General features: G+C 42.3%; 2 protein-coding genes across 18 annotated transcripts in view; one reads left to right on the top strand and one right to left on the bottom strand.

Annotated features, from left to right (window-relative positions):
- The window catches only part of KATNAL2 (katanin catalytic subunit A1 like 2), a 31,472-nt gene extending 18,914 nt beyond the window's left edge, over positions 1-12,558 (bottom strand). Inside the window, exons 1-8 of one of the 5 annotated variants that reach the window (XM_052776364.1) lie at positions 12,414-12,558; positions 5,340-5,410; positions 4,781-4,947; positions 3,661-3,703; positions 3,129-3,252; positions 1,941-2,036; positions 1,345-1,443; positions 484-561 (exon numbers count right to left, since the gene is read on the bottom strand). In XM_052776364.1, coding sequence (XP_052632324.1) covers positions 484-561; positions 1,345-1,443; positions 1,941-2,036; positions 3,129-3,252; positions 3,661-3,703; positions 4,781-4,947; positions 5,340-5,410; positions 12,414-12,464 — 729 coding nt within the window. In that variant the 5' untranslated portion in view covers positions 12,465-12,558. Of the gene's footprint in view, positions 1-483; positions 562-1,344; positions 1,444-1,940; positions 2,037-3,128; positions 3,253-3,660; positions 3,704-4,780; positions 4,948-5,339; positions 5,411-5,538; positions 6,553-12,196; positions 12,306-12,413 lie in introns of those variants that run through there. The other 4 variants (XM_052776365.1, XM_052776366.1, XM_052776368.1 and 1 more) reach the window with 4 other exon arrangements.
- A 5,632-nt stretch (positions 12,559-18,190) lies between these two features.
- PIAS2 (protein inhibitor of activated STAT 2) overlaps positions 18,191-26,010 on the top strand; it is a 33,983-nt gene continuing 26,163 nt past the window's right edge. For all 13 annotated transcript variants that reach the window (XR_008233735.1, XR_008233739.1, XR_008233734.1 and 10 more), the window contains exon 1: positions 18,191-18,320. Coding sequence is in view for 6 of the 13 variants with exons in the window: in XM_052778629.1 (XP_052634589.1) it covers positions 18,297-18,320 (24 nt within the window). In the remaining 7 variants the exon portion in view is untranslated. The remainder of the gene's footprint in view (positions 18,321-26,010) is intronic.

The raw sequence follows: 26,010 nt of genomic DNA, 5'->3' as shown, positions 1-26,010 counted from the left end.
AGGATATTACCGTGATACTGGTACACCATGCACACTGAATACAGTCCAATGCCTTGAATGGAAACTGCATCCACAGAGTTGAATCAAGGTTTTCCCCACCATTTGATCACAGTTAAATAATATATTAGATAATAGTTGGTATTAGCTAATACATTTAAATCTCTCTTTTCAGCGAAGTACTGTACATTTTCTGTAGCAATAAGAACAAAGGCAAAAGCTATGACAGTCTCATGGGTACAGCACAATTAGATTACATGTTCCCCATTAGAAAGGAATGGGCTTAATTACTTCCTCCCATTGTGTATCAGAAATAAACATTCTTATATGTGAAGAAATGACTTGTTGGGAGTTGCATGATAAGAGAGAGAGCTTGCACACTCAAGGATAAGCACTATCAGTGACAATAAAAAGAAACAAACGGCATTCTCAGATGACAAAGATAACCAAGATCTCTATACAGCTGAAACGGAGATCAGATCTTACTTTGCTTACAACTGTTGCAAGTTCTCTCATCTCACCAGTCATGCCAATAAAAGCACTAAGGGGTTTTAGTAACCGTTCCTAAAAAAGACAAACATAGGTTCTTGTCAGACTTTAATTATTTTTAAACAGACAAACTATGAAATAGCTTCAAAAAACCTGATACATCATAATAATATCAACTTTTAAAGCTGTAAAAATATTGATAATAATAAAGATTTTGAAGTAAGCCATATTTGCAGTAACTCATCTTTTCATCTTACAGAATCTAATCCTGAATTAACATTAAAATGAGCAGCTCTCTTATTGCACATGTAGTCCTAAACATGCCCTACATAGATTAAGAGGAGTGAAAAACGTAAATATGGTTCACCACTTTGCCACATACTCCATTTGAAAGTCTCTTCAAGTGTAGCAGTTGCCAGGTGGAGTGGCACTGTGTAAGCTGCATACACTGTCCTAGAAGCTATGGCTTGTGTCAAGGAGTGATTACTGAAAATTTTCTGTCTCAACCATCTAAGCTCTGTTCTTGCCTCAGCTGAGGTGAACACTAAATAACATACTGAATTCAAAGGAACCAGAATTTCACCCTCAGATGTTCTCTGGGTTTCTGCAATTCTTTTTTGTGAACCATAAGGTATCACCTGTATTTGTTGTCTTATTAAAAGAGTAAACAACTGTCAACAAATTAGACCAGTATCAAGTATGACTGTCCACTCAAAGGAAATACACCACTCAGAAATCTAAGCCCTTTTTTAGCACTTGGGAACAAAGACAACATCATTGCAGTATCTTATTTTGTTCCTGGTTATATAAAACTGATGTTCTTGTTCATTGGATGGAAATACGAACAGAAACACTTACTGAAGGATCTGGATCACAATTAAGGCTGTTCAAGGCTATTCCATTTGATGATACTTTGCAAGCATCCTGAATCATCCCATGGAAGTCAATCACTTGGCCCTAAAGGAGAAAATAATGTTTTGATAGGCTTTAACTGTTAAAACTGCAGTGGACCAAATTTTGCTTGCCATTACAGCAATTAGTTTCCTTACTGCACATACAGTCCTAAATACGGCAAAAACTGACCACAGAATCTGTGGTAGCAATGGGAAGTGAACACACATCTCCTCAGTCACTGCAACAATTTAACTGCCGAGCCTCTTACCTCATTCAGGAATCTGAAATTTTTCTTCAATTTTAGCTATTACCACTGGGTTTTCAAACCAGAAATATTTTTCCTTCTTGACGATGTTTGAAATACTATTTAATGCAAGCAGAGCCTTCTATGCAAAGAATTACTGCCCAAATCATAAAATTGACCCTTCAGCTAATTATACAGGAACACTTTATATAAAAATAGACATAAAAAGGTTGCATGTGATATTTGTGAAAAACTATCATGTGTTTTTTCTACATACACATTTCTATCATAAATCAGATACTAGGTTTCCACCTACCCTTCTTGAGTGAGTGCTGTCTCCTCCAGTTTTGTTGATTGCTGAGATGCTTAAGCCAAAGTCAGTTTGCTCCAGAGTAACTGCGTTGTCATTATTCTAAAGAAAAATCAATTTTAAAACAGAAGTGTTGCCAAGTAGATGAGTTGCAGATATCCCATTATAGGTATCATCCCACCTCTTCATATATGTCCAGATGAGCTGTATCATTATATGGAAGTTGCAACAGTAATCCCATATTTGTCAGACATTTAGTTAGACTTCATCTGACTGCAGACAGCAGTGATGAAAGCCATGGCTCTAGAGTTCAGCATTCAAGTTATTTCATGCGCATTATTATTATTACATTTCATTCTAAGTTGTAGAAATCTGCATTTTACACAGCTATGAGAAGAAACACTTAATGAACAGTGGAAACAACAGGCAAGTATGAGGCACAGCATGTCAACTCGGAAATGAGGAGCCATTTTAGGATTATAAATTACTTTGACATTCACTTCATAGCAGTCATTGCTGTAGTGTCCAAAAGCTGTTTTTTAAAGGGTGAGAGAACTGGTCAGAGATGAGATCCTCCCTATGCAGGAATATGGACAAGGACTTAAAAAAAAAAAAAAAAAAAAGAGAGAGAGAGAGAGAGAGAGAGACTCTCCTTCTTGCAGTTCCTCAAAAGCTGTAACAGACATGGTGCTTGCCCACCAACCTGCTGTTCCTGCTCCCTCCTCTGTGAGGGGTGGTAATAAAGTAGTTTTCACAGCAATCTTACCAAAATGAGACTCACAAACCTGAAAATTACAGAGCCAAATTGCTCCCCCAATCTCAAACACCTTATGCACTGTGAAGATGCTTGCAGCTGACACCAGACTTTCTACTTGGTTTATTTGTCTTGCTTCCTGGCACTAAAGGATTCATCTACTGGCATTATTGGGAAAACTCTGATTGTTTTCAGTATAGTTTGGATTATATGACTCCTTTTCCTCTAATTTTCGCCTGTGACTTGCTCCCCAACTCATAGCCAGAAAGTATATTCTCCTGAAGTCTTCCATCTATAATCCTTAAATTACAGAATTAGTAAAACCCATTAGTTACACAATTACTAATTGTGTAACTCAGATCTTTTTGCTGCCTGTAGCCTTTGAAAATAAAATCACATTAATTTCAACTGTAATGCTGCCAAGATAAACACTTTTAAACCTGTTTGGGGTTCTCCTTGATGGATGATTTAAATTCTGTTGTACTCCCAGGTGAAGTTTTTGACAACGGTCGTTGCACTGTCTGATGCTTGAGCCTTGGGAGATTCTGAGAAGAGCTTGCTGCCCTAGAATTAAAAAAATAATATCTTGAAAGGCTTTCAGAACTTCATTTTCCCTTCAAAATACCAAAAGATTAAAGGGCAGAGTTTTCAAATAAAGCAGTTTTGGGCTAACTTTGCTCCCACTGAAGTCAAGACATCAATTTCAATCACAGCAAAGTTCAATGCTTACTGCTTTCAAACACGTTACCCTACCTTACCCACACTGCAGAAACTTTGCAAATTGTCTACATCTCTATTTTGGAAAATGTCTTTATTTTCCTCAAAAAGATACAGAAAAATGCACCACACAGTCAGCAGCGTGACTCTAGGCTTTACTATTTCTATGGTATCATAACTTTACTTTAACCATGCTGCATATTGCTTTTACAGGAAAATTTTCTGCCCAGAAAACCCCCCATGCATTTCTCTTACCTTCTTGGTCTTCCTCCAGTTCTCAGCTGTTGTTTATTTTCTGCTGTGGCAAAATTAAGATTAAAATGGAAAATAATTAAGGATATAAAAAAGGGCAACTTGATTCCCGCCCTTCAAACCCGCTTCAAACATATTTTTGAGCACACATTAATGACCTTGGAAATAACAATGCATAAACAGGAACAGCATGATTATAAGCAATGCAAGCTTGCAAAAATGTTTTGAAAACAAACTGATATTGGAGCAAGCAGTTTGGCTTCAGGCTTATTAAATTTTAGGCTCATTCAATCTTTGGTTTCTTTGCTTACATTTTAAAACCAATATCGTTTTCACAGTAAAACGGACACTACCAGAAATTAGATGAAGCACAATAAACTAATTCAATATATCTCAAAGAATGCTTATTTAATGCTAATAATTTTTTCATTGCTGAATTGGGAAATAAGAATTTACCTCACTCTTCTTAATAGTAATTTTATCATGTTCAACATACCAAGACAGATTAAATGTCACATTGCAATGGTGGTTATCAAACTATGTTATTTTTTGCACTTACATCATTTGAAACAATTTCTGCCAAAGAAAAGCTTTTTTCACAAAATGTCAAACTCACAAAGCCCAGATGTGAACTCATAAAGCCGAGGGTTTGTATCATACTAGCATGCACCTAGTTGTTCCATTACTAGTGGGTAATGGACTTTTAAGCACTAGCTTGGATAAGCTAAGTTATAATATTTCATTTAAGTGGTTTATTTTAATTTAAAACTTAAATCTAAAATAGAACAGACTTACTATTCTCTCCCCATGAGAAGAAAGTGAATAGATCTATGCCACAATACTTTGCACTTACATGGCATTTTCCAATATCAAAGCAGCTTTTAAGAGACAGAAAAATATCATCTTCTTGTCCCTCTACAGAAAGAGAGAAGCAAGAGCAGGAGCGCTCAAAGCTCCATCTCTCAATTCTTATGTCCTATGTGCTAGAACTATAGCTCTGTAACTGTAAGAGAGTTCAAACATTAAACGCTGACATACACGAGAAGGGCGGTGAGCATACCGGGCAAATACACATTTCAGGCTTTGGAAACAAAAGCTTTCTTTTTGGAACACAGCCACATACCAGTGTCCAGGACCTTTTTGGTAATTTTAGGATACTTTTGAAATTTTACAAAGTAATAGCTTTCATATTCCATCAAAATTGTCTCAAGATCAATGTTGTCACAAACTTCAAAGCCACGTAAACTTAATTTCGTCTCTTGTTCCAAAGCATTTGCAGCATCAACATACCTGGTAATTTCAAAAAAACAAAGACCGAAAAACTGAGAGTCATTATCCTATTCTGATTTTTGAGAGAAAAAGCAAACGATGGCATTAGTAAGTAGATGGTGTTTTTACTTTTATTTTAACTCTATTTACGATAAAAGCATCAACTCTATTTAAAAACCCTTTCCTGATTACTCTAAAGTATTTTTAAATTATATAGGACATTTTTGTTCCAGAAACTGAAACAATTTAGCAAAGTATACTGCCAAGATACGTAACAGTAGTTTACCTCTTACACACATCAAACCAAAGGGCCATGCTGCCCATCCACCCAACAGAGGACAGAAGGACACATTACGCGAGGTCAGACACACGCGAACACACAAATGTGCAGCACTATTGTTTAAAAAACATACCCTTCCTCCATTAAATAATGCAAAATTAGAATGAGGAGATTTTTTCGACGAGCTTCTGTTCGCATCTCATCCTGTGAATTAAGACAGAACTCTAGATCAAACGTAATATTCTCTTTATTGCTGTAAACAGCATCTAAATGTAGCCTGTGGAAACAAACAAATTAAGGCAACAGCATGTAAGAACTGTAAAACAACTCACTGTTAATAAACAGAAGGAAAGTGGTTTTCAATGTAATTTTTCTTACACATTATCAGGGCTACTGGGTGGGTAGAAACCTTTTCCTAGAGAAGAGAAAATTACTTTCAGGTTGAAAAAATAACTTACTTCCCTTACTATGTTTATGGATCTCCAACATGTTCAGGCTGCTGCGAATTTCAGGGTAGGACTCTTGCAGACCTCATGCACAGTGTCTCCACGGGCTGTGCAAGGAAACCTCATGCTGCAGCATGGCTATGTCCATCCCTTGCAACTAGAAAACTGTTTTCTTATTGCTTGGAGAAGGGGGGATGGAGAACAGGTCTGGGATCTGCACCACTACACTACAAAGACTAGCTGTGCCACTGTTGGCACCTCCTATTTCATGGGCCTCAATATATAAACACAACAAGCGAAACACAGAGCACTTGAAGAATCAGTAGTTTGGGATAACACAAAACTTGCCCAATTTTAACACAGGACTGACCAAAGTCAGGTCCCAACATGCAGAAACTTCAATATGGAGTCAGTCCCATGGATTTCTTCACACAGACTGGAGAACCCAAATTCATTCACAAATGGTTCAGTGATAAAAACAAGGCAGTGTAAAACATCTTTGTCATCGTTCAGTGAACCTACATCTGGGGGAGCATGAAGCACAATATAAAGTAGAGCAAAAGGGGCAGTGGAAACACAAATCTTGTAAGATACTGGAACAAAGCCTTACTCTCATGGAACATGCCATATATGCTGAGTGTCTGCAGACAAACCCTGAGATTTTAGGGTCATAACAGAAGTTGCTACAAGGAAAGCTCTAGAAATCAGCATATCGACTTTGGTCTGACTCATTGGGATTTGAAGCTGGCACCACAGGAAAAGCAGGTATGGCCAAACCCACATTTAGGCAAATAAATTATTTCCTTTCTCTTTTAGGATGCTGGCATTCAGCATTGGCAGTTGGACTCGATGATCCTTATAGCTCCCTTGCAACTTGAGATATTCTGTCATTCTATGATTACCTATGAGGACCCAGTGTGAGCATGAAAGAGTGGCACTTATTCAGTGGATAAGGAAAGAGCAGTAGTTTCTGTTGCTTGCAGAGCACGTATATATTCCTGATCACAGTAATGCAGACATGGACTCCCACTTCCACCCCCAGTTTCCCTCCCTTCTACCCCAGTCAAACAGTGCCTGCATCCATCCCCAAGAAAACACCTAGCCCAAGTGTTAGGAACCTGCAGGTGACAAACCCACAAATCTTTGTCCTCTTCATACTGGAAACAGAGCCCCATTGTCTGTAGCAATGACTTCTGCTGTTCTCTGCCAGTGCCTGGCACACAAACAAGCCAAAGAATTACTACTGACCAAGGTTTATGTTTTTAAATCCCACAAGACGCCTAAAAGGAATATCCACACAGAAAGACAATTACCCTATCGTTGCTGGTCTCTTGGAAGGAAGCATCATTATAGTAAACTGCGGATACTGGAGAATCATTTATTCCTACAAGCAAAGGTGCTTTTGGGTGGTGCAATGTACTGCAAAACCAACTTACCTCTTTACATGCCCTTCCGTTGCCAGATTAGACCTAGCTGCTCCCTCTGCTCGGTACACAGCAATGGATATCGTATAGCATTCTGCTGCTAATTTAAACACTTGAGATAAAACAATAGCTGATTGTGCTATTTTAAAACTAATACCTCTCCGTGTGTTTGCCAACCTGTGAAAAGTACTGGGTAGAGCAAGCAAAAGGTCTCCCAGTATAGCAGGTATTTTCTGGGATGTTTGCTTCAGACGTGGGGCCATCTAGTGACACAACTAAGAAAGGGCTCTGGGGTTTGCTTTTAACGTTTCCTGCGGGGTGAAAGTATATTTGTATTTCACATATTAATAAAAAGATTGGTAGAATCTTCATTCTGGTTTCCTAGAGAAAAGAATCAAAGTGGGTGGGGAAAAGGGAAGAAACCATAGCCCACTTCTAGCCTTTACTACCTTTGATACCCTCTTGATAAAGTTACACAGCCGCTCTGTTTCCGAGTCCATAAGGAAGCTACTCTTTGCCTTTCAGTGGTGGTACAAAGATGATTTTTCCAAGCCATTTTAGGGAGAAAGAGTGCTGTGTGAATGCTTGGTAGATCAGTAACTCTTGAATGAAGTAAATTGGTTCCTGAGAGGTGCTGCAACAAGAAATGAACCAATTTTGAGAAGTGTCATGGGCAAAGAGAAAACACTGACACCTTGGGATGAAAGGATCTTTTCCTTCTTATTATTTTGAGGTGCTGGTGTTTGGAAAACAGATTTTGAATTGCGGACCTTTCACCATTTCTTCTGGATGATCTGAATCTTCCAAAACAGGCTTGGAGGTGCAAGAAGGAAGCTGGAGTTGTCACTTGCTGAGAGTCCCACCTCTACATTCTTCTAAACGCAACTGGTCCTGCTGTTTTATGCTGAGAAAAATTAACTGTTGTGTTTACCACATATCAAAACGCAAGATCACAGCTACCTCTGAATATTTAAACACAGTATGAAAACACAGTGGTTGCCACAGAAGACAAACACATCAGGTGTTTCACGTTCGAGTATTTACAGCAATACTCTGATGAGAAAGGAGTTGCATCTGCCTGATGAGCTGACAGGGCTCACAATCCATGCTCGGAACTTTCCTTGAAAAGAATTTGTATTCTGCTGTGTCTTCTGCTGCTGTTCATCCGACTAGGTTACTTCTGCTATCCCTAAAGGCATTTTAAGTTCTAGTATAAATAGTGATGGGCAGCATCTCAAGTATTTCAAGCAGAGACTTGCTTTGGGTATAGGATAACATTGTGTCTATGTCTGGGCAACCCACTTCAACCTTAACATAGCAATGTTCTTCTTGTTACGTTGACCAAGCAGAAGCAAAAGCAAACCTTTACATCAAAAAAGAGCCCCATCTAAAAATCAGAAGATAGTTTAGACTGAGAGGTTCATTCTGTCTTTATCTTGTGTTAATAGGAATGCAAAAAGCAATGATTAATTTGAGAAGTCAGACATCTGTCCAAAGAAAATTAACTAAGCCATTAATCAGCTGATCAACTGACAGACTTGCATTAGATTGGATCTAAAAACCGAATAGAGATACCGAAATCTCTAATCCCAGTTCTGCGAAGTTTCTATAAACAAAAATTGAGGACGTTTCAACATGTAACGGTTACCAAATCATAAATCTTGTGAGTCAGTGGTGCACAGACCATTGCTTTCTTGACTAACCCCACAAAGCCACGTCTCCCTGCCTTTCACCAGTCGTCTTCTACCACATACCCTTTCCAAGAGGTAGGTGAACCTCTGCATGTGCCGGTGCCACCAGCAGCTTTAGCTGTCTACTTATCTGCCCACTTTGGTCTCCTTTCCTGAACTCCAGTTTATTCTCTAGGGACTGACCACCACTGCAAATACATCCACAAAACAACATGCCTGCCACAGTACAGACAGATACTAACACTGCCCGGTACTTCTGCTGCGCTTAGAGAGGAAATGGTAAATCTTACATGGCATGAAAAAAATAGGAGTACTTACGAGTGCAAAGTTACTTAAAATTCAGTTTAGCTTTATAGTGATTTAGCCTTTCTGTTTAATTAGTATTTAGAATTGCATGTTGTTTATAGCCACTGGTATTTCAATAGATGTTTAAGTGTTTAAAGTTTAATAAGCTTCCATTCTTAAAAGAACAAAAAATGTATGTAATTAAATTTTCAATTACTATAGGGGATTTGGGGGTCCATGCAATTAATAAAAGCTTAAGGCACTTAAGCGTGATCTTGTTTTAAAAACTAAATAGTTGAGCACTTAACTAATTAGCTCCAACGCTTATACTGTATTTTATTTATTTCTAGCTTAACAAAAGTGTGGTATATATTCCTTTCTTTGCAGCCATTTAAAATTAAACTCTATTAGAGTCATGCATCTTTAAATGCAACTGTTCATTTAGTCATTTCCATACCTTTTACTAAAATGCATTTACATTATAAATCAACCTAGTCTCTTGTGTAATTCCATCAAATTAATGGATCTACTAAAAGATTAATTTAACCCCATAATGTTTCATTATTATTTGACCCTACATTTCTGCATGAATATATTTGATAGCATGAAGAAAAAAGTTAGAGAGTAAGTCACAGTCTGAGAAGCCTGGAAATAATAACTACACTGCTGTAATACTGTGCCCTTGTACATCCAACTGGGGCATTCAGTAAGATGGGTTCAGAGGGATCTGTGATCAGGAATTCAGACAAGAGGCAGGCGGTTAGCTCTGTAATCACATAGGGAAAGACCTTACCATAATACACACGCAGTGTCCCTTCCCTCTTTTGCCTTTGTGATCCCAGGATAGCTGCCAAGTATGGGGTTCCTCACGATCAAGCTGGCACCATGTGCCAGGAGAGAGAGAGTAGCTGAGGCACGATGGACTCACCCAGTTTTCCTCCTCCCTCCACCACCCTGTATCCCCACAGCTTTCCCCCTCCCCTAGCCCTTTGCATGTTATATTTGCAGCCTTGCAAGGCTTTTTACAAGGCTGATGTTCAATTATTGTTTGGCTTGCTGACAGTATTTTTTAAGAAACACAAGTAGAGAAGGGAAATGGTGAGTTTTAAACAATGTATAACTTGGCTGCCATTGAATAGAATTTCCCAGCACAAAGAAAAGGCCCTTCTTTACTCTCTTCTCTCTCCCAAATTATACAAGCCTCTGCAAACAATAGAGTTGGCAAAGTTTCTCAAGAAGGATTACAAATAGCTTTCATAATTAAAGACATACAGCAAGCTCACCACAGAAGTTATGGCTGCCCTAGTAGTTAACACTAGGATTCATCCAAGAGGTGTTACTTTTAAAATCTAAAGACATTTTATAATTTGAGTTTGGTGCACTGAAAAGAGAAACCTTCTGATCTCTCCTCCCATTGCAGTAGTTACATGCCATCTTTCATTAATTCAGGCTCCGATGCCAAGAGCCACTAACAAATCACTACTATCTCCCTCTTTTAACAGGAACATTGCTGAAGCCAGGTTTTACACTGCCAAGATTTCACTAATTTGAAGTGATATACATTATGAATACATAAAAATGAATGGACACAAAGTATGGTGAATGATTAAACAATACAAATTAAGGATGCTGAATTTACAAATTAATTAACAAGCATTAACTCTCCCACTCATTTGTATGAATTTGCAAAGTTCTACTGCAGTTTACAGTAACATTGCTTGTCAAGAGTGATTTACAGAACAAACATAGGAAATATTTAACAGTTAAAACCAGTGAAATGCCTCACAAAACAAATTTGATTGTAAGAGTCCACTGGGCAGCTGCGAACAGGCATAGAATTATAATGGATATAGGAATTTATATAGGAATTTACTTTTTTTAAACACTTTTTCCCAAAATTGCTAGAAAATAATAATTTCCATTCTATAGAACAGATTAATGAAAAAATGCAATACAGATAAGGATAGGACTGGGGAACTAGGAATTCCGGTAATTATTTAGTGTTACAAATTAAAGATGTAGCAGCCTAACTTTTAGATACTGCATTGGAATACTAGAATTCAGAAAACAGAAATTAAGTATCAAGGCTCCCTCCACAGAAGTCAAGAACCTTACAGCAAGAATCAAAATATCCTCTTCGCAGCTTCAGGTTGTTCCTTAGTCACCGACTGTCTTAAAAAAAGCAGGCTCCAAACTTCTGCCCCTCTACAGAATATGAACACCTCCCTCTACTCCGTAACCAAAACGTAAACTCTGATCTTCACATCCATTGTGTCAAAAGGCTATCAAGAAGTCAGCTTACAAAGCAAACTAACCCAAACCCAGTGGTACAGCTCACAAGGAAGAGTTCTGGAGCTCCGGGTCCTATTCCCACAAATGTTTCTGCAATTAGCAGTCAAAACCATCCTTGGGACCAGGGCCACCCAAATCCCCATTGGTGAGGTTACAAATCTGACCCCTTTTTCTCCTGTCTTCCTTCTGCACATTAACACCATTTCAACACCACACCTTAGGGCACCATTCTCAGTGGTTGGGATCTGAATCCACTTTAAGGCTCACTGGGCTGGAGGCTCCCATTTCTAGGTAAATATATAATCTACTAATCCAAGACGTCACCATAATCTAAAACTCAGTTCCAGAACCACTCCCAAAACTACTTTTTTGTGAGCAATCCCATCCTATTCATGCACAGTGGGAACAGGGATTTGTGTGTGCATGCACAGCACCCAACACCTTTGTGGGAAAGGTTTTTAGCAGTCCCGCAGTGCAGCCCTACAGTCTCTCTTACTCTAGTTGAATTTGACCAGCAGATGGAAGCAAAAGAACGGGTTAAGAAATTTAACAAAATCCTGCTGCTTCTGGGCTTCCTGGAGCTCGACCCATCCGTGGGATGGAGGCACACTGGGACAGATGCACAGCGGGACCGTACGGGCCCGACTTACGAAAAAAGGAGCTGAGGGAGGAAGGAATACGGACTTATCTCCTTTCGCTGTACCTGCTCTAGCCATGACCATGCAACGGACAGGGCCTGCGGGGAGCAAGGGGGCCTGCCCTGCCCTGAAGAGCGGACAGGATAAGAAGCACTTCCCTCCTGCAAAAGGAAGGGAAACGAAAAGGTGGGGGGGGACCGTAGGAAGCCCCCACCTTTAAGGGGAACCAGGACCGCCGTCACACCGACAACCCCGAAGGCCTCCAGCCCTCACCAGTCACAGCCTGCCGCGCCTCGGCCGCCATGTCACCTCCAGCTCCCCCCTCGCGCCTGCGCACTGCGCGCCGCTTCCCCCCGCGCATGCGCAGAAGTCTCCCCCCGCGATTTCCATAGCAACGGGGACGCCCGGCCGCCCAGCCTGCCGGTTCTTACCGCTTCCCTCGCCTGGTAGGTGGTTCTCAGCGTTTGGCAGGAGAGCTCCATCGGGGCGGGCAGGGCGCCCGGCCACGGGCGGCTACCGCCCGCCGGGAAAGTCACAGCGAGCGCCCGGCAACGCCCGACCCCACACCCCGCCGAGGCCAGCGGGCGCCGTGAGGGAGAGGCCCGCCCTACCTCCCTCACGCAACCAATCGCGACGCCGGAAGGTGAAAGATTGCCCGGACAACTGTCCAATCACAAGTGGAGCGAGGGGGGAGTGGCCGTTTAAAGGATGGGCCAATCACGGTAGGGAGTAAGGCGGGGCTAGCGGTAGTGCTGGCCAATCGCCGCTAGGCTTACTTGAGGGGCGCGGTGGGGTAGTTCGTGGGGTTGTGAGGGGGACGTGGAGCTGAGGGGCTGGAGACGGTCCGGACCAAGCTAAACCAAACGAACCCCCTGTTAAACATACCCAGCTCACCTAGACAGGTGAGGTGCGTCCGAGAAGAAAGCAGAGTGCAGTCTGCCCCTCGCATCAAGGATGGCCGTGGGCCTTAAAATGGAGGCCGCCAGCGTGCTGGCGCTGAGGGAGAGGCAGGGCTGTGAGAAGGGCCCTTTTCAGAGCACCCGAAAGCCGTCGTTAAAACTCGGCTGCCTGATTGCTGCAGCTCCTCGTGGGTTCGGGATGTGAATTACTAGCGGGGTGAGTTGTGCCTGTCGGATACTGCTTGGCTGCAGTCCAGCTGGAGGAGAACATTAAAAAAAGAAAAAAATCCCGGAAAATACATGAAAGGGAAGTTAGAGCATGCCAAAGGCTTGCTCAGTGATAGCCACGACAGGACACAAAGCAGGGCAGAAGAGGTCAGAGGGGTGAAGAACAATCCTCTGGAAACACCCTGTCTGCTGGTATGTGGGTGCTTCACAGCCAGGCAGCTGCAGGTGCAAGCTCTCCCCAAGTCCAGCCCACTGGAGACCAACAGCTACTCAGTTCCATCAGCTGTCCTTGGACAGGGTAACTAGCAGATTCTTCACATCCATGCCATGCTATGCTGGCTTAGCATCTCATCCTCAAAACCATGTTCTCCAGACATGCAGACCTTCTTCCAAACACTGCCTCCTCAGTATAATCGTCAATACCCCAAAAGGCCTTACCCTCTTTGTGCAACCCTGTTCCTACTCAGGAATGTTTCTCCAGCCCTTTTCTTAAACCTTCCCAATCCAGTATACACCAACACAAGCTTTCTGTTCCCTCGAGCTCCCTTCACTAAGTATCTACAACTGCACATACCTCTCACAACCCTTCTCTCTCTCTCCTTTCTGTATGTCTTAATCTCAAGGATGTCCTAAGCAAAAACATGACTTCAGCATATGTTAACTGCTCAGTTAGTTGCACTGCAAATGTAATGTACTTTCATCCTGTTAAGCATGTAATTTAATACATACCTTTTGTATTAAATTTGTCGCATAAAACATAGAGTTTTCAAAATGGATCACATTAATGTTCCTGCATCCAACTTAGGTCCTCTCCTACAAGACTTTGCGTTTAATTTTGTGGCCTTAATGTGGTAGTAGAATAGGTAATGCGTTCATTTTCCATTATTGGGTGCTTCTGGTTTATGGCTCTGAAAGAGAAGTTCCTGTAATTGAAGTTAAGATTCAAGCCATCCCAATTAGGTTTCCAAGATCACGTCATTACTGCTGAGAGAATAGCCTGGGTTCTTGGCTTTGCTTGACTGGAGAGAGTTTTCTACCATGTCTCTTAAAGGGGTAGTGATATCTTAATGTGTGGTTTGCTACTGTTTTGATGGATAAAGAGAGAGAGTCTTCAATGCTTAGAACACAAACTTGAGGGTAATTTTCACCATATGTTTGTGAATTGATCTTTCAAACTGCCCTTGGAGACAAATGCACATCCACAGTCAGGGGGGCTGTGTTCAGGACGGCGAAATCCCCATGAAAGCTTAGGCTGTTAAATCTGCAAGGGCAGACTTCTGCAGCTGAACAGTGGTGGCTGGCAGGATCAAGGTGTCCCCAAGCAATTCAACAGCCTACAAAGAAACCTTGCTAGGGCACTTATTATCTAGGTCTTACATTCAATAGACATCATTTAATAAAAATAATAATGGTCAGGTAAACAACTTCATAGCAACATTTAAATATTTCCCCACTGTGCTTATAACCAAAACATAGATATATCACCCTGGTATGTTAGGATAGGCAAGCAAAACTAATTAACATGTATTTCATCATCAAAACTGATTAGAATATAAAAATAAAGAAGAACAAATCAGATTTCTAATTTACATTTTGCCTATATTTTATATATATCTACTGAGTCTGACATCACTTTAGTTAATATAACTTCACTGTATGTCTTGACATAACAGAAGATTCTTTCCTATCTAAGCTCTGTTTTGTCAATTAGCTGCACAGAAGGTGCAGATACAAAGCACCCACATGTACAATTTCTTTCTAATAAACAGAGTAAGTATCCAACTCAGAACATCTTGTCTTGTAATCAGAGCCTGTATTTTATGGGTAGCAGAGCAATTAAGGGGGCCTGTGAGCCTCTGTGCTTTGACAGTTCTAGACCTAACACAAGAGGGCTGCAGGCACTGAGCACCACCCCATTACATTTTTGCCATCCACTTTGTCTAGTACTACATTAAAAAATAAATGGCTATGGAGTAGGAAAGATGATGGAGAAGCCTCAGGCTGGCCTCATAAAGTTCTTTCCTTTAAACACAGCATACTCAAAAAACCCAAAATCTACCTTTGACCCAATCATCTCAGACCTCCCCAATCCTATCACTGCTTGTAATTCATATTCAGTTGTCTATTAGCAGCTGGTTAAGCAGCACAGGAGGAGTTTGTTGAGGTGTAATGCTGATAAGTGTAATTGCTGCAATGCTGGGAGCAGCTGTAGGGTGGGGGTTTTTTTGTTGTTTTGTTTTTAACTGTCTGCAGTGTGTTTGTGGGAGGTAGGGAGAGTTTATTTAGATGATCAGATGTCGCAATTTCAGTAGGTAACACAGCTGTGGGAAGAGTCAGTGCTTGTATGGACATACTGTGCATAGTCCTAGAAAGATTCCTAGAGAATGTTGAAGCCCAGATGATTTTGGTTTTTGGGTTTTTTTTTTTTTCCTAACAAGCCTAACTCAATTTAGGGGGCAGGATGCTTAGCAGCTATAGGCTCCCTTCCTACCCTAATTAGAGCGTGTTGGGAAAACAAACTAATTGCTGCGGTGATATCCTATCAGATGGGAGTGCAGACTGGTTGCCTTGAAGAAGGGCAGGTTGTCTGCTTCTCTGATGGCTAGTACTGGGCCTAGTTTTAAAGCTTTTGTAGCAAAATCAGAAAGGACTGAAGGGGAGAAAGTGGGAAATGTTTTAGGAGCTGCAGCAGGGGGTTGTGAGAGGAGAAAGAGGGGAAGGAAGAAGCATCAGAAGTGGAGGTACAAGAAGAAGCATCAGAAATATCAGAAGCTGGAAGAATGTCTGACACTTGAGGTAGGTGTCTTAAAAGTTTGGTAGAAAAAGAAATATTGGAAAGGTTGAGACTGGTAAGTTGCTAAGGTGGCCTGGTATCTGGGGAGTGCAAGTCTGGAGTTGACGTGTGTGTGTGGAGTTTTGAAAAACCAGCAGGATTTTGAAGAACTAGAGCAAAAGGGGAGACTTATTCTAGTTACTGGAAAAAACAGAGGAGGGAGATTTGAGAGGAAACTTGGTGTGGAGATAAGACAATGGAGTGGGAGAGAATAGGCTTGTGCCCTATGCTTTTGCAGAGTAGGGACCTAGGAAAAAGCTTGAGGAGGACCAGAAGTATGGAGTACTTGTTTTTTCAAGGGTATGGTCCCAGTGATGAGTAGGAGAGAGGTTGTGAGGGAAAGCTGGGGGAAAACAAAATATGATGAAGAAAAGAACTCTAAGGAACTCTTTTTTTTTTTTTTTCTTTGAGCGAAAAATTAGGATAACCTAATCTGTGAACTCTTATTATCTTATGCTTGTGAGGTGTTAAAACACAAACTATAATCTGTTTGCTCTTATCCCAGTGGATATCGGGGATGAGACGAATGGGAAGGTTGAAAGATGTGGTTATGAAGTGAGAGGTGAGTGTACATGGGAAAAGAAATGCCCGGCTCAGATGCAAGCTTGAACATTGATGTCTTTCCCGGTGTATTTGAAGGAAGGAACATGTGAGGGTGTGCTGAAAGAAGAAGAAAGAAGGCTTTGGTCTGGCCTGTGCTGGCGTGTGCTTTAATGATCTAAGAGATCCTAACCTGCAGCTTGTCCTTTTAGTCTGGTATTGAATTGCAGGGAACAAGAAATGTTTGATGGACTTGGGAGTTGAACTCGTGCAGCAGATAGCATGCTTTATTCGGCTGCAAATTCCTGGGTTTGACTAACAAAGGGGGTTTGAAATTAATAAAGTCCTTATGTTTGAATCTCCAAGGAAATGACTGCTGTAAGACCAAGCACAGAACCAGTTTATGCAGAGAAGGACTAGCTATCTGTGGTTATGGTTAAAAACTTCAGCAGAACTAAGGGTTTGTCTTGGACTAGCTGATAGTAAATGAATAGGAAAGCCTGCCTCAAAAAGCTATTGCAAAATTACCACTAATAATGTTAATTATTGAGTTCCTGTGTGTCCAGATCTCGTAGTGATATTGCGTGACCAGAGCCAGTCAGTACGGCGGGCAGCAGTACCCTCTACAAAAGCTCTGCTATTGGTTCCCAAAATTGTCTGCCGGAATTCCTCCTAGCAGAGCTTGCTGCCTGTCTCTTGGCCCATTAAGAAGCTCCCGGTGTAGTGTACTCACATTAGTTCTGAGATCTTACGGTTGTAGTTACTGCTCCCAATCTGTCAATCATGCAAAAACTGCTGCCTTTTGGTTAATATGGGCGAATATATTTTGTTCTTCAGACCTTTTTTCCCCCAGTGTCTCTCTTGTACTTCTTGTTTGGGTCGGTTTGGCAGCTTGCCTGTTTGTTGGCTCAGTCTTTGCTTTTTTTATTGCAATAAATCGGTTGTTTGGTTTAACGGCCCAGTTGCCAATGAAACTGAATATTGTGACTAGGTAATTATTGTGACTAGATAACGATCTCTGGCTGCTTTTGAAAATAATATTCTCAGCTGCACCTCGATGTTTATTTTTCTGTAAATGTCTCAACATTTCCCTTACAGCAGGAAACCCATTATCCAGTTTTGAAGCTTACTGCCAGTGACATTCTCGCTTCATTTTTTATTAATAAAATGTGTCACATCATCATTATAACACAAATTATGAGAATGTTCTTGATTAGATGGATAAAAACTAAGAAAGCCATAAAATCAGAGCGCAAGTCCAACCCTTCCCTTTTTACTACGCTCCCATCGCAAGGCTGGATTATTTGCTGCTCTTCCTTCTTTGTGAATAGAACAATTCTGTTTAACCGCTGAGCGAGCGTGTCCTCCGGCGGTGTTCGGTCTGGAGGGGGGGAGAAAAGGGGCAGCCCCCGGTGGGGTAACGATCGACTCCCTCCTCTCCCCGGAGCTCGGGCCCTTCGTGCCGGGCCTGAGGAAAGCTGCCTCCTTCCCTAACCGCCCCGCACCTTCGGGCCCGCTAGGGACCCCCGAGCGTCGCGGAGGGGCCCACCTCGGTCAGGGGCCGCTACCGGCGAGTCTATACCCCCCCCCAAAAAAAAAAGCTGTTTTTTTTTTTTTTTTTCCTCTCAGGGCCGCCCCGGGCGGAGTAGGCGGCCCCCGGGAGGCGGCGCGGAGCCCCCCCCCCGCTCCCCACACACACAGCCGGAGCCGCCCTCCCCCGTCACGTGCCGGGGGCGCGCACAGGGTGCACGATGGTGGCGGCGGCGGCGGGGCCCGGCGACGGCGGCGGCGGCAGCAGAAGCAGCGGGTAGAAAATGGCGGATTTCGAGGAGCTGCGGGTGAGGAGGAGGGAGTAGAAGCGGCCGGGGGGGGGGGGGGGGAAAGGACGCGGGCCAAGATGTCGCCCGGTCGTTGCCGCGGCGGGGACGGACACCCTCGCCCACCTTATCCCTCCCCCGGCTTTTCCTCACGGGGAGCCCCCGCTGCGCCCCTCGGTGCTTTGCCGGTGTGTGTGTGGGGGGGGCGCAGCCGTCAGCGCCTTTCGCTGAGGCAGCAGCCCGTAACGGCCGGCCGGAAACCACCGGGGCCCCGCGGCCGCCAGCGCCTTCCCCGGGGGGAGGAAGCGGGGCCGCCCTGAAGCGCGATCGGGGGCGGCGGCGGGAGCCGGCGGGGCTGGCGGCTCTTGCCTGAGGAAAACCCTCCCTGTCACTTCCCCGGGTCGGGGAGTCCGCTTCTCATCTCCGCCGTGGGGGTTGTCGTCTCGGTGGGGTTCCCTAACCCCCCCCCCCCCCCCGCCAGCCTCCCCCCGACATCTTAAAAGCCGTTTCGGTTGTTTCGAGCGGGGCGAGAAGCCGGGGCCCGGCCCGGTGCCGGTGGCTCGTATGGCGCCTGGCGGGGCTCCGGGCCCAGCGCCGTGGTGCCCTTCCTGCGAACCGATGGGAGAAATCCCGAATAATTCCTGAATTTCTGAAAACGCTAAGAGCTACTGGATTTTTGAAAATGGATTAACGGCTTTCTAACCGGGAAAACTCCGCCTGTGAAGCGTGAAATCCAGTATTTCTTTTCAGACCTGTTTTGTCTTCGGCTGAATGTCTTTTGCGTTGCACTTGTGGACTTTCTGTAACAGATTTTTTGGTAGGGGGGTGGCCTTTCATATTTTAAGGTGTGTACACAAAGAGCTGACTACATCGTTTCTGTTTTTCCTTATGTTTCTTGAACAATCTCTGAATATCTTTGTTCGGAAGGAGAATGTTGTCCTTCTGCAGCATCCACACCTGCAGAAATGCTGCTGAGGGAATACTACATGCACACTGAACCCTCCCGACCTAGACTTCCCTACAGAAGGAGTAAAAGTCAGTTAAATAGGAACCTGTGAGTTCAGCTTTAGTGTAGAGAAAGGTCTGGTGGCTGAACTGACTGTAGTCTGACCAACAGTGGCAAATATGCTGCAATTGCCAGATAATTTCCTACACTAAGGCTTCTTCCAGCACTAACACCACCTGGGTTGAAGTGGTTGTGGTATAGCTGAGGAGCTTGGCTATAAAAATCTCATGGAAAGAACTGAGTTTCTTTATTTGAGGACAACAGTGCTCTATCTCAGTCTTAGGTTTAAGAAGGGTTGACTTATTTTTTCCTGCATTAAACCTTGTTTGTTTGGGTTTTTAACTTGTTTGTGTTTACATGTTTTCTCGTTTAGTGTCCTCACTCGCTTTCAGCCCTCTTTCCAAGGCCTGTCAAAGGGTGTAGCTATGTAGGTGGCTAAACCCCTGGTGTAAACTTTGTAGCAGAGATACTCTGCTTTGTGTAGCTCCTCTTCTCCAGGTTTGAGCTGGAGCTGTGATCCGCATTTTCCAAAGCGTGATAATCGCCTATCTAGATATGCATAAGTATTGATAGTTTCTGGGAACTGGGTACCTAAATACCTTCGAAATTATATATGTACCTGAGTTGCTTGCTGAAAGTAACACAGGAAGTATGGAGGAAAAAGGGAACTGAATTTCAGGCCAGCTACAGGACTGCCCTTTCACCACTCAAAAGAATAGGTATCAGTAGTTAAAAAAATACCGGTCTGAAGAAATGTCTTTTGATGTTCCCATTTATCTTATTTGTAAGCTGGAGTGCCTGTGGAATGAATCCATTAGCTTGGAGCTTCTCTAAATGTTCAACATCCAGCTGATAATAATTCATGGTCCATTTTGGGAAAGCTCTAGATATTTTTTTTTTTTTGGAAGAGAATATAGTAGACTGCCTCACGTCTTCAAGGCATTTACTGCCATTTTTCTTTTTTAAGAGGATACATTTGAATGTGTCTGCTTGAATACCAGACACTTGGTTTGCAGGTTTAAGTTCTTTTTTTTTCTCTTTTTTTTTTTTTCTCCAGACAACCAATTCTTCTTGCTTTTGGCCAAAGAGAGAGAGAGAGAGACACCCCACCCCCCCCCCCACCCCCCCCCAGCAGATTTTGTGAATTGACCTTTAGGAGTGATCTTAAACTGCTGCTTTATACATTAACATATGGGACATTTTTATGTTAGTATTGTTTGCTGCTCTCTTGTTGATTGCAATTTCCTGTGGTATGTGATCTCTACCTGCCTTATAGAAGGCCACTAGGGCAATTTGGAGAGTTGAATTTATTTTAGTAAATCGTTAAGAACTAAAGGCAGGAGGTCAGAGTTCTCTCTTAAATCCTGTTTTTGAGGGAAGCATGAAAGGGCAGCATTTTTCTATTCTCAGGGCAAAGGATCACTTTAATATTTGTTAGTACCATCCCTGCTGTCCTCTGGATCTTCAGAGTAAAAGTTCTGGGGAGCGATGACCAAAGGGTTATAACTGAGAGGCTGTAGTGAAAGAAGACAAAGAGACTCAAAAGAACCTGCTGTTACATCATGCCTTTTGGAAATCTTTGGTTTTGTTAAAGGATTTGGAAGTAGATGTAACCACAGTCACTACTTTTCAAGATATTGGTGAAAATGTCTGGTATAAGGCTTACCCTTCCAGACCTTAAGATTAGCCCTTAATTAATTAGTAACGTTTATTGAATTCTGTAGGTTACCAGTTTCTGGAATATTAGGGAGCTGCTGAGAAGATGTGGTGAGCACAACTGTATCTTGTATGTTGAGGTACAGTTTCCAGACCTGCTGTTCACAGATGTGTTTTTAAACATGGCTCATACCTTTATCCATAATCCTTATTCACGAGCAGCCCGATGAATGTCAAAGGGATTACACAGGCATAGACAGACGTGGAGCAGAAGTCAGCAGTCTGGTGTGGAGGCCAGAGATGGCATGTGAATGCATTTTTGAACAGAATTGGCCTGGGAGTGGGGAACTGCAGCTCCTTCTGAGAGCCATCTGTGAGAAAACGATTCCAGCTCCCAACAAATTCTGAACTCACTGAGATTTGGCTTGAAGCTACCGTTTGCATCCCAGCAAAATACTGCAGATAAGAGGATCAGTTATATATTATTACTTAGAGAGACAGAACATCTCTTGGGTCCCCTAAGTTTCTGCTGGCATCCTGACTCTAATTTGGAAACTTAATACAGAGTGCACGCTATCCTTGAAACGTTGCAGATCCCTAGTTTAGAAGATAGCAGCTTCAGTCTCATAATTTGTATTTAATTGGGTTTTGAAGTAATGCGTTAGTTTCATCTTTATAGAAAAGAAAAAAAAAAAAAGCTCTTTATAGGCAAATGAATATGCCTGTGCCAAAACTAATTTGTGTGACACTAGGGATCAGTTTCATGGCCATTGTGGGAAAACCCCCCCTCACTTTAGTGAGAAGAGATTTAAGTGTGCTCATACGTCCTATGTGGAAGGGGAGACTACACAAAATTTACTGGAAAATCGGGGTTTATAAATGCTGAAGGTCAGTCCCCTTTTAATTTTTGCTCTTGCACACCCAGTATGGAAGTCATGCGACTCAAATGTGAGGAGCAATATGATTCGGATACCATCTTAAAATACAGAAATTGAAGTCTCATTCCTGTATGTATTGGATCTCTCGTTCATACCGGCCTTGGTGTCTTTCCACTCCTCTTGCTTTATTTTTCCGGTCTGAATGGACAGTGTTTGCCTGTTTACCAGGTGAAGCAGTGCTTAGTGCTAAATTGTTAGCCAAGAAGAAAATACTGAGAGCTATTTTCACATGTCCTTTTCAAGCTTACTGCCAAGCACACTGTTGTCCTCTGTTTTATTTTAGCTGTGTTAATAACATTGTATTGTCTATGCTGACCAGTTTGGGGCGTTTGATGTAGAAATCAAATTCCACATGTTGATCTGGGGTAAACTTAAAATGGGGGGCAGAACAGATGTTGAGAAGTTTCTGTTCGTGATGTAGTGATCTTCAGGTTGCAGTTAACATTGAGTGTATTAAATAAGATAACCTCTGATAAAATACTGTTAATAACCTATGATAATACTGTTAATCTTGTATCTGTACGTAATTTCCCTGTTCTTCCTAGATGAGTAGTCACTTTTTCTGATCAGTGAGGCTTATTGTTGTACCTTAAAAGTTTGTTGTACCTAGAATAATTAACAATTAATGATTATGCTGAGATACGGTGATGGGGGAGAGGAGGGAGATAATGTAGTTTATGGTACTTAAAAAATGCTGCAATGAAACGGGTCAAGCTTTGTTTTGAGCATTTTACGTGAAGTGAATGCAGGTATTTGATTTAGGATTTTCACTGTTACATTAAGTGCATGCAACTGTGAAGACTAATGCCTAATTTAGAAGCCAGGCTAGAGTTAGTCCAAAGAAAAATCCCCATAATACTGAGGACCTGGTGGTCATGCTGTTTGCACCAACTGTTGTGTTCTTCAGAGCTGCTCTTACTGTGCTGTACTACTTCTACAGATTTAACTAGTGAAATCTCCATTCTTTCCCAGGACTTGCAGTTTTTTATCTATAGTTGCATCAGTTTCCAGAATACATTTATATTTGTGTTTAGGGTCAGCATAGAAGTCTTCAACCATCCCAAGACACGAGTTGCTCTTTCTTACTGGTATTATACATTTCTAGGCCGCTGTAACTCAGCATGTACGCAAATTTATTGCAAAAGATGTCACAAATGTGCTTCTCTGCTATGAGTGTCCAGAAAAGGGCTTAAGCTCAGGAGTGAGGATTTGTGGGGTTGGTCCTTGGTGTGTTCGTTCCCTATATAGCCTTCAGACACTTCAGAAAACATCTGGAAGCCAGTGGGGCTGAAGCGGAGCTCTTAAGTGGAGACTTGCTAGAAATTTTGTGTCTACTTGGATTGCTTCTGCAGGTTCAGCTGTAGGGCTCACTACCTGAGCAGTTGCAGTTGCCCTAGAAGCTACAGTTGCTGGTGCTTATTGTAGACCTATGTCAAGAATTTAACAGGGATTTGTGGTTACCTTTCATTCATATATGTAAGTACAACGACCGTTAAAATTGCAGGTAGCTTTGTCAGGGGGAGCGTGGAGAATCATGTACCTCTTGTTTGAGAGAAATGTTCGATCCCTTATTTTGCTCTGAAACATGTCTGCCCTTAATTTCAGCGGCGTGTCAGCATTTCCTGGACTCCTTAATATCATCATCCCTATGAAATGAATGCCATTCCAGATACACCTACGGCTTAATGCTTCAGAACAGTATTTCTGCTTATGAATCATGGTTGCTATAGTTTAACAATCGGAAACAAAAAACCCTGTGAAACTTCTTATGACCTTCAAGTATGAATTTCAGGGGAAAAAATGTTTCTGGAATATAAAAGTACTTGAATTATCCAGTCTGATTTCCTTCCTTAAAGTTCTGTCAAACTACTCTTTGTGTTCATGGGGAAACATTAAAAATAAAATGGCTTTGGTCTTCAGTGTTAAAAAAGCTTTTTATTGAGCTGTGTAGCTGTAAAGAACTTCTCTTAAGAGAAAATTGATGGCATTTACATGACACAACTTGAATGTCTAATCTTAATTCAGTGATGTGAAAAGCATGTTAATAGCTAGGCTGCAGTCTTCTGCAATAGTGCTGGAACCCCAAAAGAAAATAGCTTGGTAGGGTTTGTTGGAACTAATATCTGTCTTGCACCATGGTTATAAATGCTCCTAAGCATATGTTATGCCTCCATAAAACCTTGTTGATTGTAACGAGTGTCCACTTTGATACATCTGTAAATGGAGTAATAAGCTAAAACGTGTAGATCAGACTAGCTGTGTCTTCATGCACATGGTTGTTGTTGCCTTAAAGGGAATGTAGAATCAGCTTTAGGGGGAAAATGTTGCAAAAGCCATTGTTTAATTACTTCCAGTAAAACTCACTTTTGCAAGGCTTCTTTCAAAACCATATGTAAGACTTTTGTGTTGATGGACAAAACTATGTATTTTTTTTTGTACTCCCAAGCATTTTTAATAGAGGTGTCAATTTAAAATCTTGCTGACTGTGGTATTGAAGCCAGCCTCTGTGTTCTAAATGAAATCCATCTTGTAACAAAATGCTAGTTTGTGGAATTTCTGAATAAAATGTTAGCTGTTTGAAGGCATGATTGACTGTACATTTCACCTTGATTAACTTGCAGGAATGCACAGAAGGCAGCAGGCAGGGTAATAGACAGTATTTTGCAATACATGCTGTTTCCTTAATCGCAGTGTAAAGGATTATTTTATTCATTTGCATTCTGATTATGGAATCTAGAATCATGCTTACTGCCTGCATCTGAAATAAAGGAACTGACGTTGCTATCAAGCTTATGCAACTATCTATGGAAGCACGCAACATGTAGTTCTCAGTAAATTCTTGAATATCAGTATTATCTTTTAACACAATTTCTCTTTTATGTGGCATGACTATAAAGCTGTTATGGTACTTCAAGCTATTTTTTATGAGTACTGAAACACTTTTTCTTCACTATTTGACTGTGAGACTAAGGAAAAGTAGTGGTGGAATGCTGGGTGGAATCTAACCTTCTCCAGCAGCTTGCAAACTGGATAGAGTTCTGTCTCATCTCCTCTCCCCTTTTCTTGTATCATTTTGCTGTTGAGAGACGTTGCTGGGATGAAATTAAGATGATATCTGCTGTTGGTCTTCTCTTCATAAGTTAGGGTGAGCCACTCGATGCCTCATGTGACGCTGCTTTCACTGGCAATTGCATCCATGGTGCATTTATAGATGGGGTGTTGGGGGAATACCAGTTTGAGGACTGCTGGGTTAACTCCCTGATAGCTACTTGATAGAAGCATCACCATACCCAAATTGGCTGTTTGGAAATGTTGAAATTCAATATCTGAAATAAGATAACCTCATCCTCTCAACAATGAGGAAAGGGTATGCCTGATGAGAGTACTACCATAGTATTTTACACGGTTGTTTTGATATGCACAAATAATGTGGCCCTTGAAAAGGCAGGTCCTGGCTGCTTGCTCCTGCCATCCTGTAATGGCACAAGAGGGATCTGGACGGGCTGGATCGATGGGCTGAGGCCAATTGTATGCAATTCAACAAGGCTCAGTGCCAGGTCCTGCACTTGGGTCACGGCAACCCCATGGAGCGCTACAGGCTTGGGGAAGAGTGGCTGGAAAGCTGCCCGGTGGAAAAGGACCTGGGGGTGTTGGTCGACAGCCGGCTGAATGAGCCAGCAGTGTGCCCAGGTGGCCAAGGCGGCCAACGGCATCCTGGCTTGTGTCAGAAATGGTGTGGCCAGCAGGAGCAGGGAAGGGATTGTCCCCCTGTACTCAGCACTGGTGAGGCCGCACCTCTAGTACTGTGTTCAGTTTTGGGTCCCTCACTACAGGACAGACCTTGAGGTGCTGGAGCGTGTCCAGAGAAGGGCAACGGAGCTGGTGAAGGGTCTGGAGCACAGGTCTTAGGAGGAGTGGCTGAGGGAACTGGGGTTGTTTAGCCTGGAGAAAAGGAGGCTGAGGGGAGACCTCATTGCCCTCTACAACTACCTGAAAGGAGGTTGGGGTCAGTCTCTTTTCCCAAATAACAAGCAATAGGACAATAGTAAATGGCCTCAAGTTGTGCCAGAGGAGGTTTAGATGGGATATTAGGAAAGATTTCTTCACTTGG

Source organism: Harpia harpyja, chromosome Z, assembly GCF_026419915.1.
Source record: "Harpia harpyja isolate bHarHar1 chromosome Z, bHarHar1 primary haplotype, whole genome shotgun sequence".
Lineage (NCBI taxonomy): Eukaryota > Metazoa > Chordata > Aves > Accipitriformes > Accipitridae > Harpia > Harpia harpyja.
The sequence above is the reverse complement of the archived record's forward strand: the minus strand, read 5'-3'. Positions and strand labels throughout refer to the sequence as shown.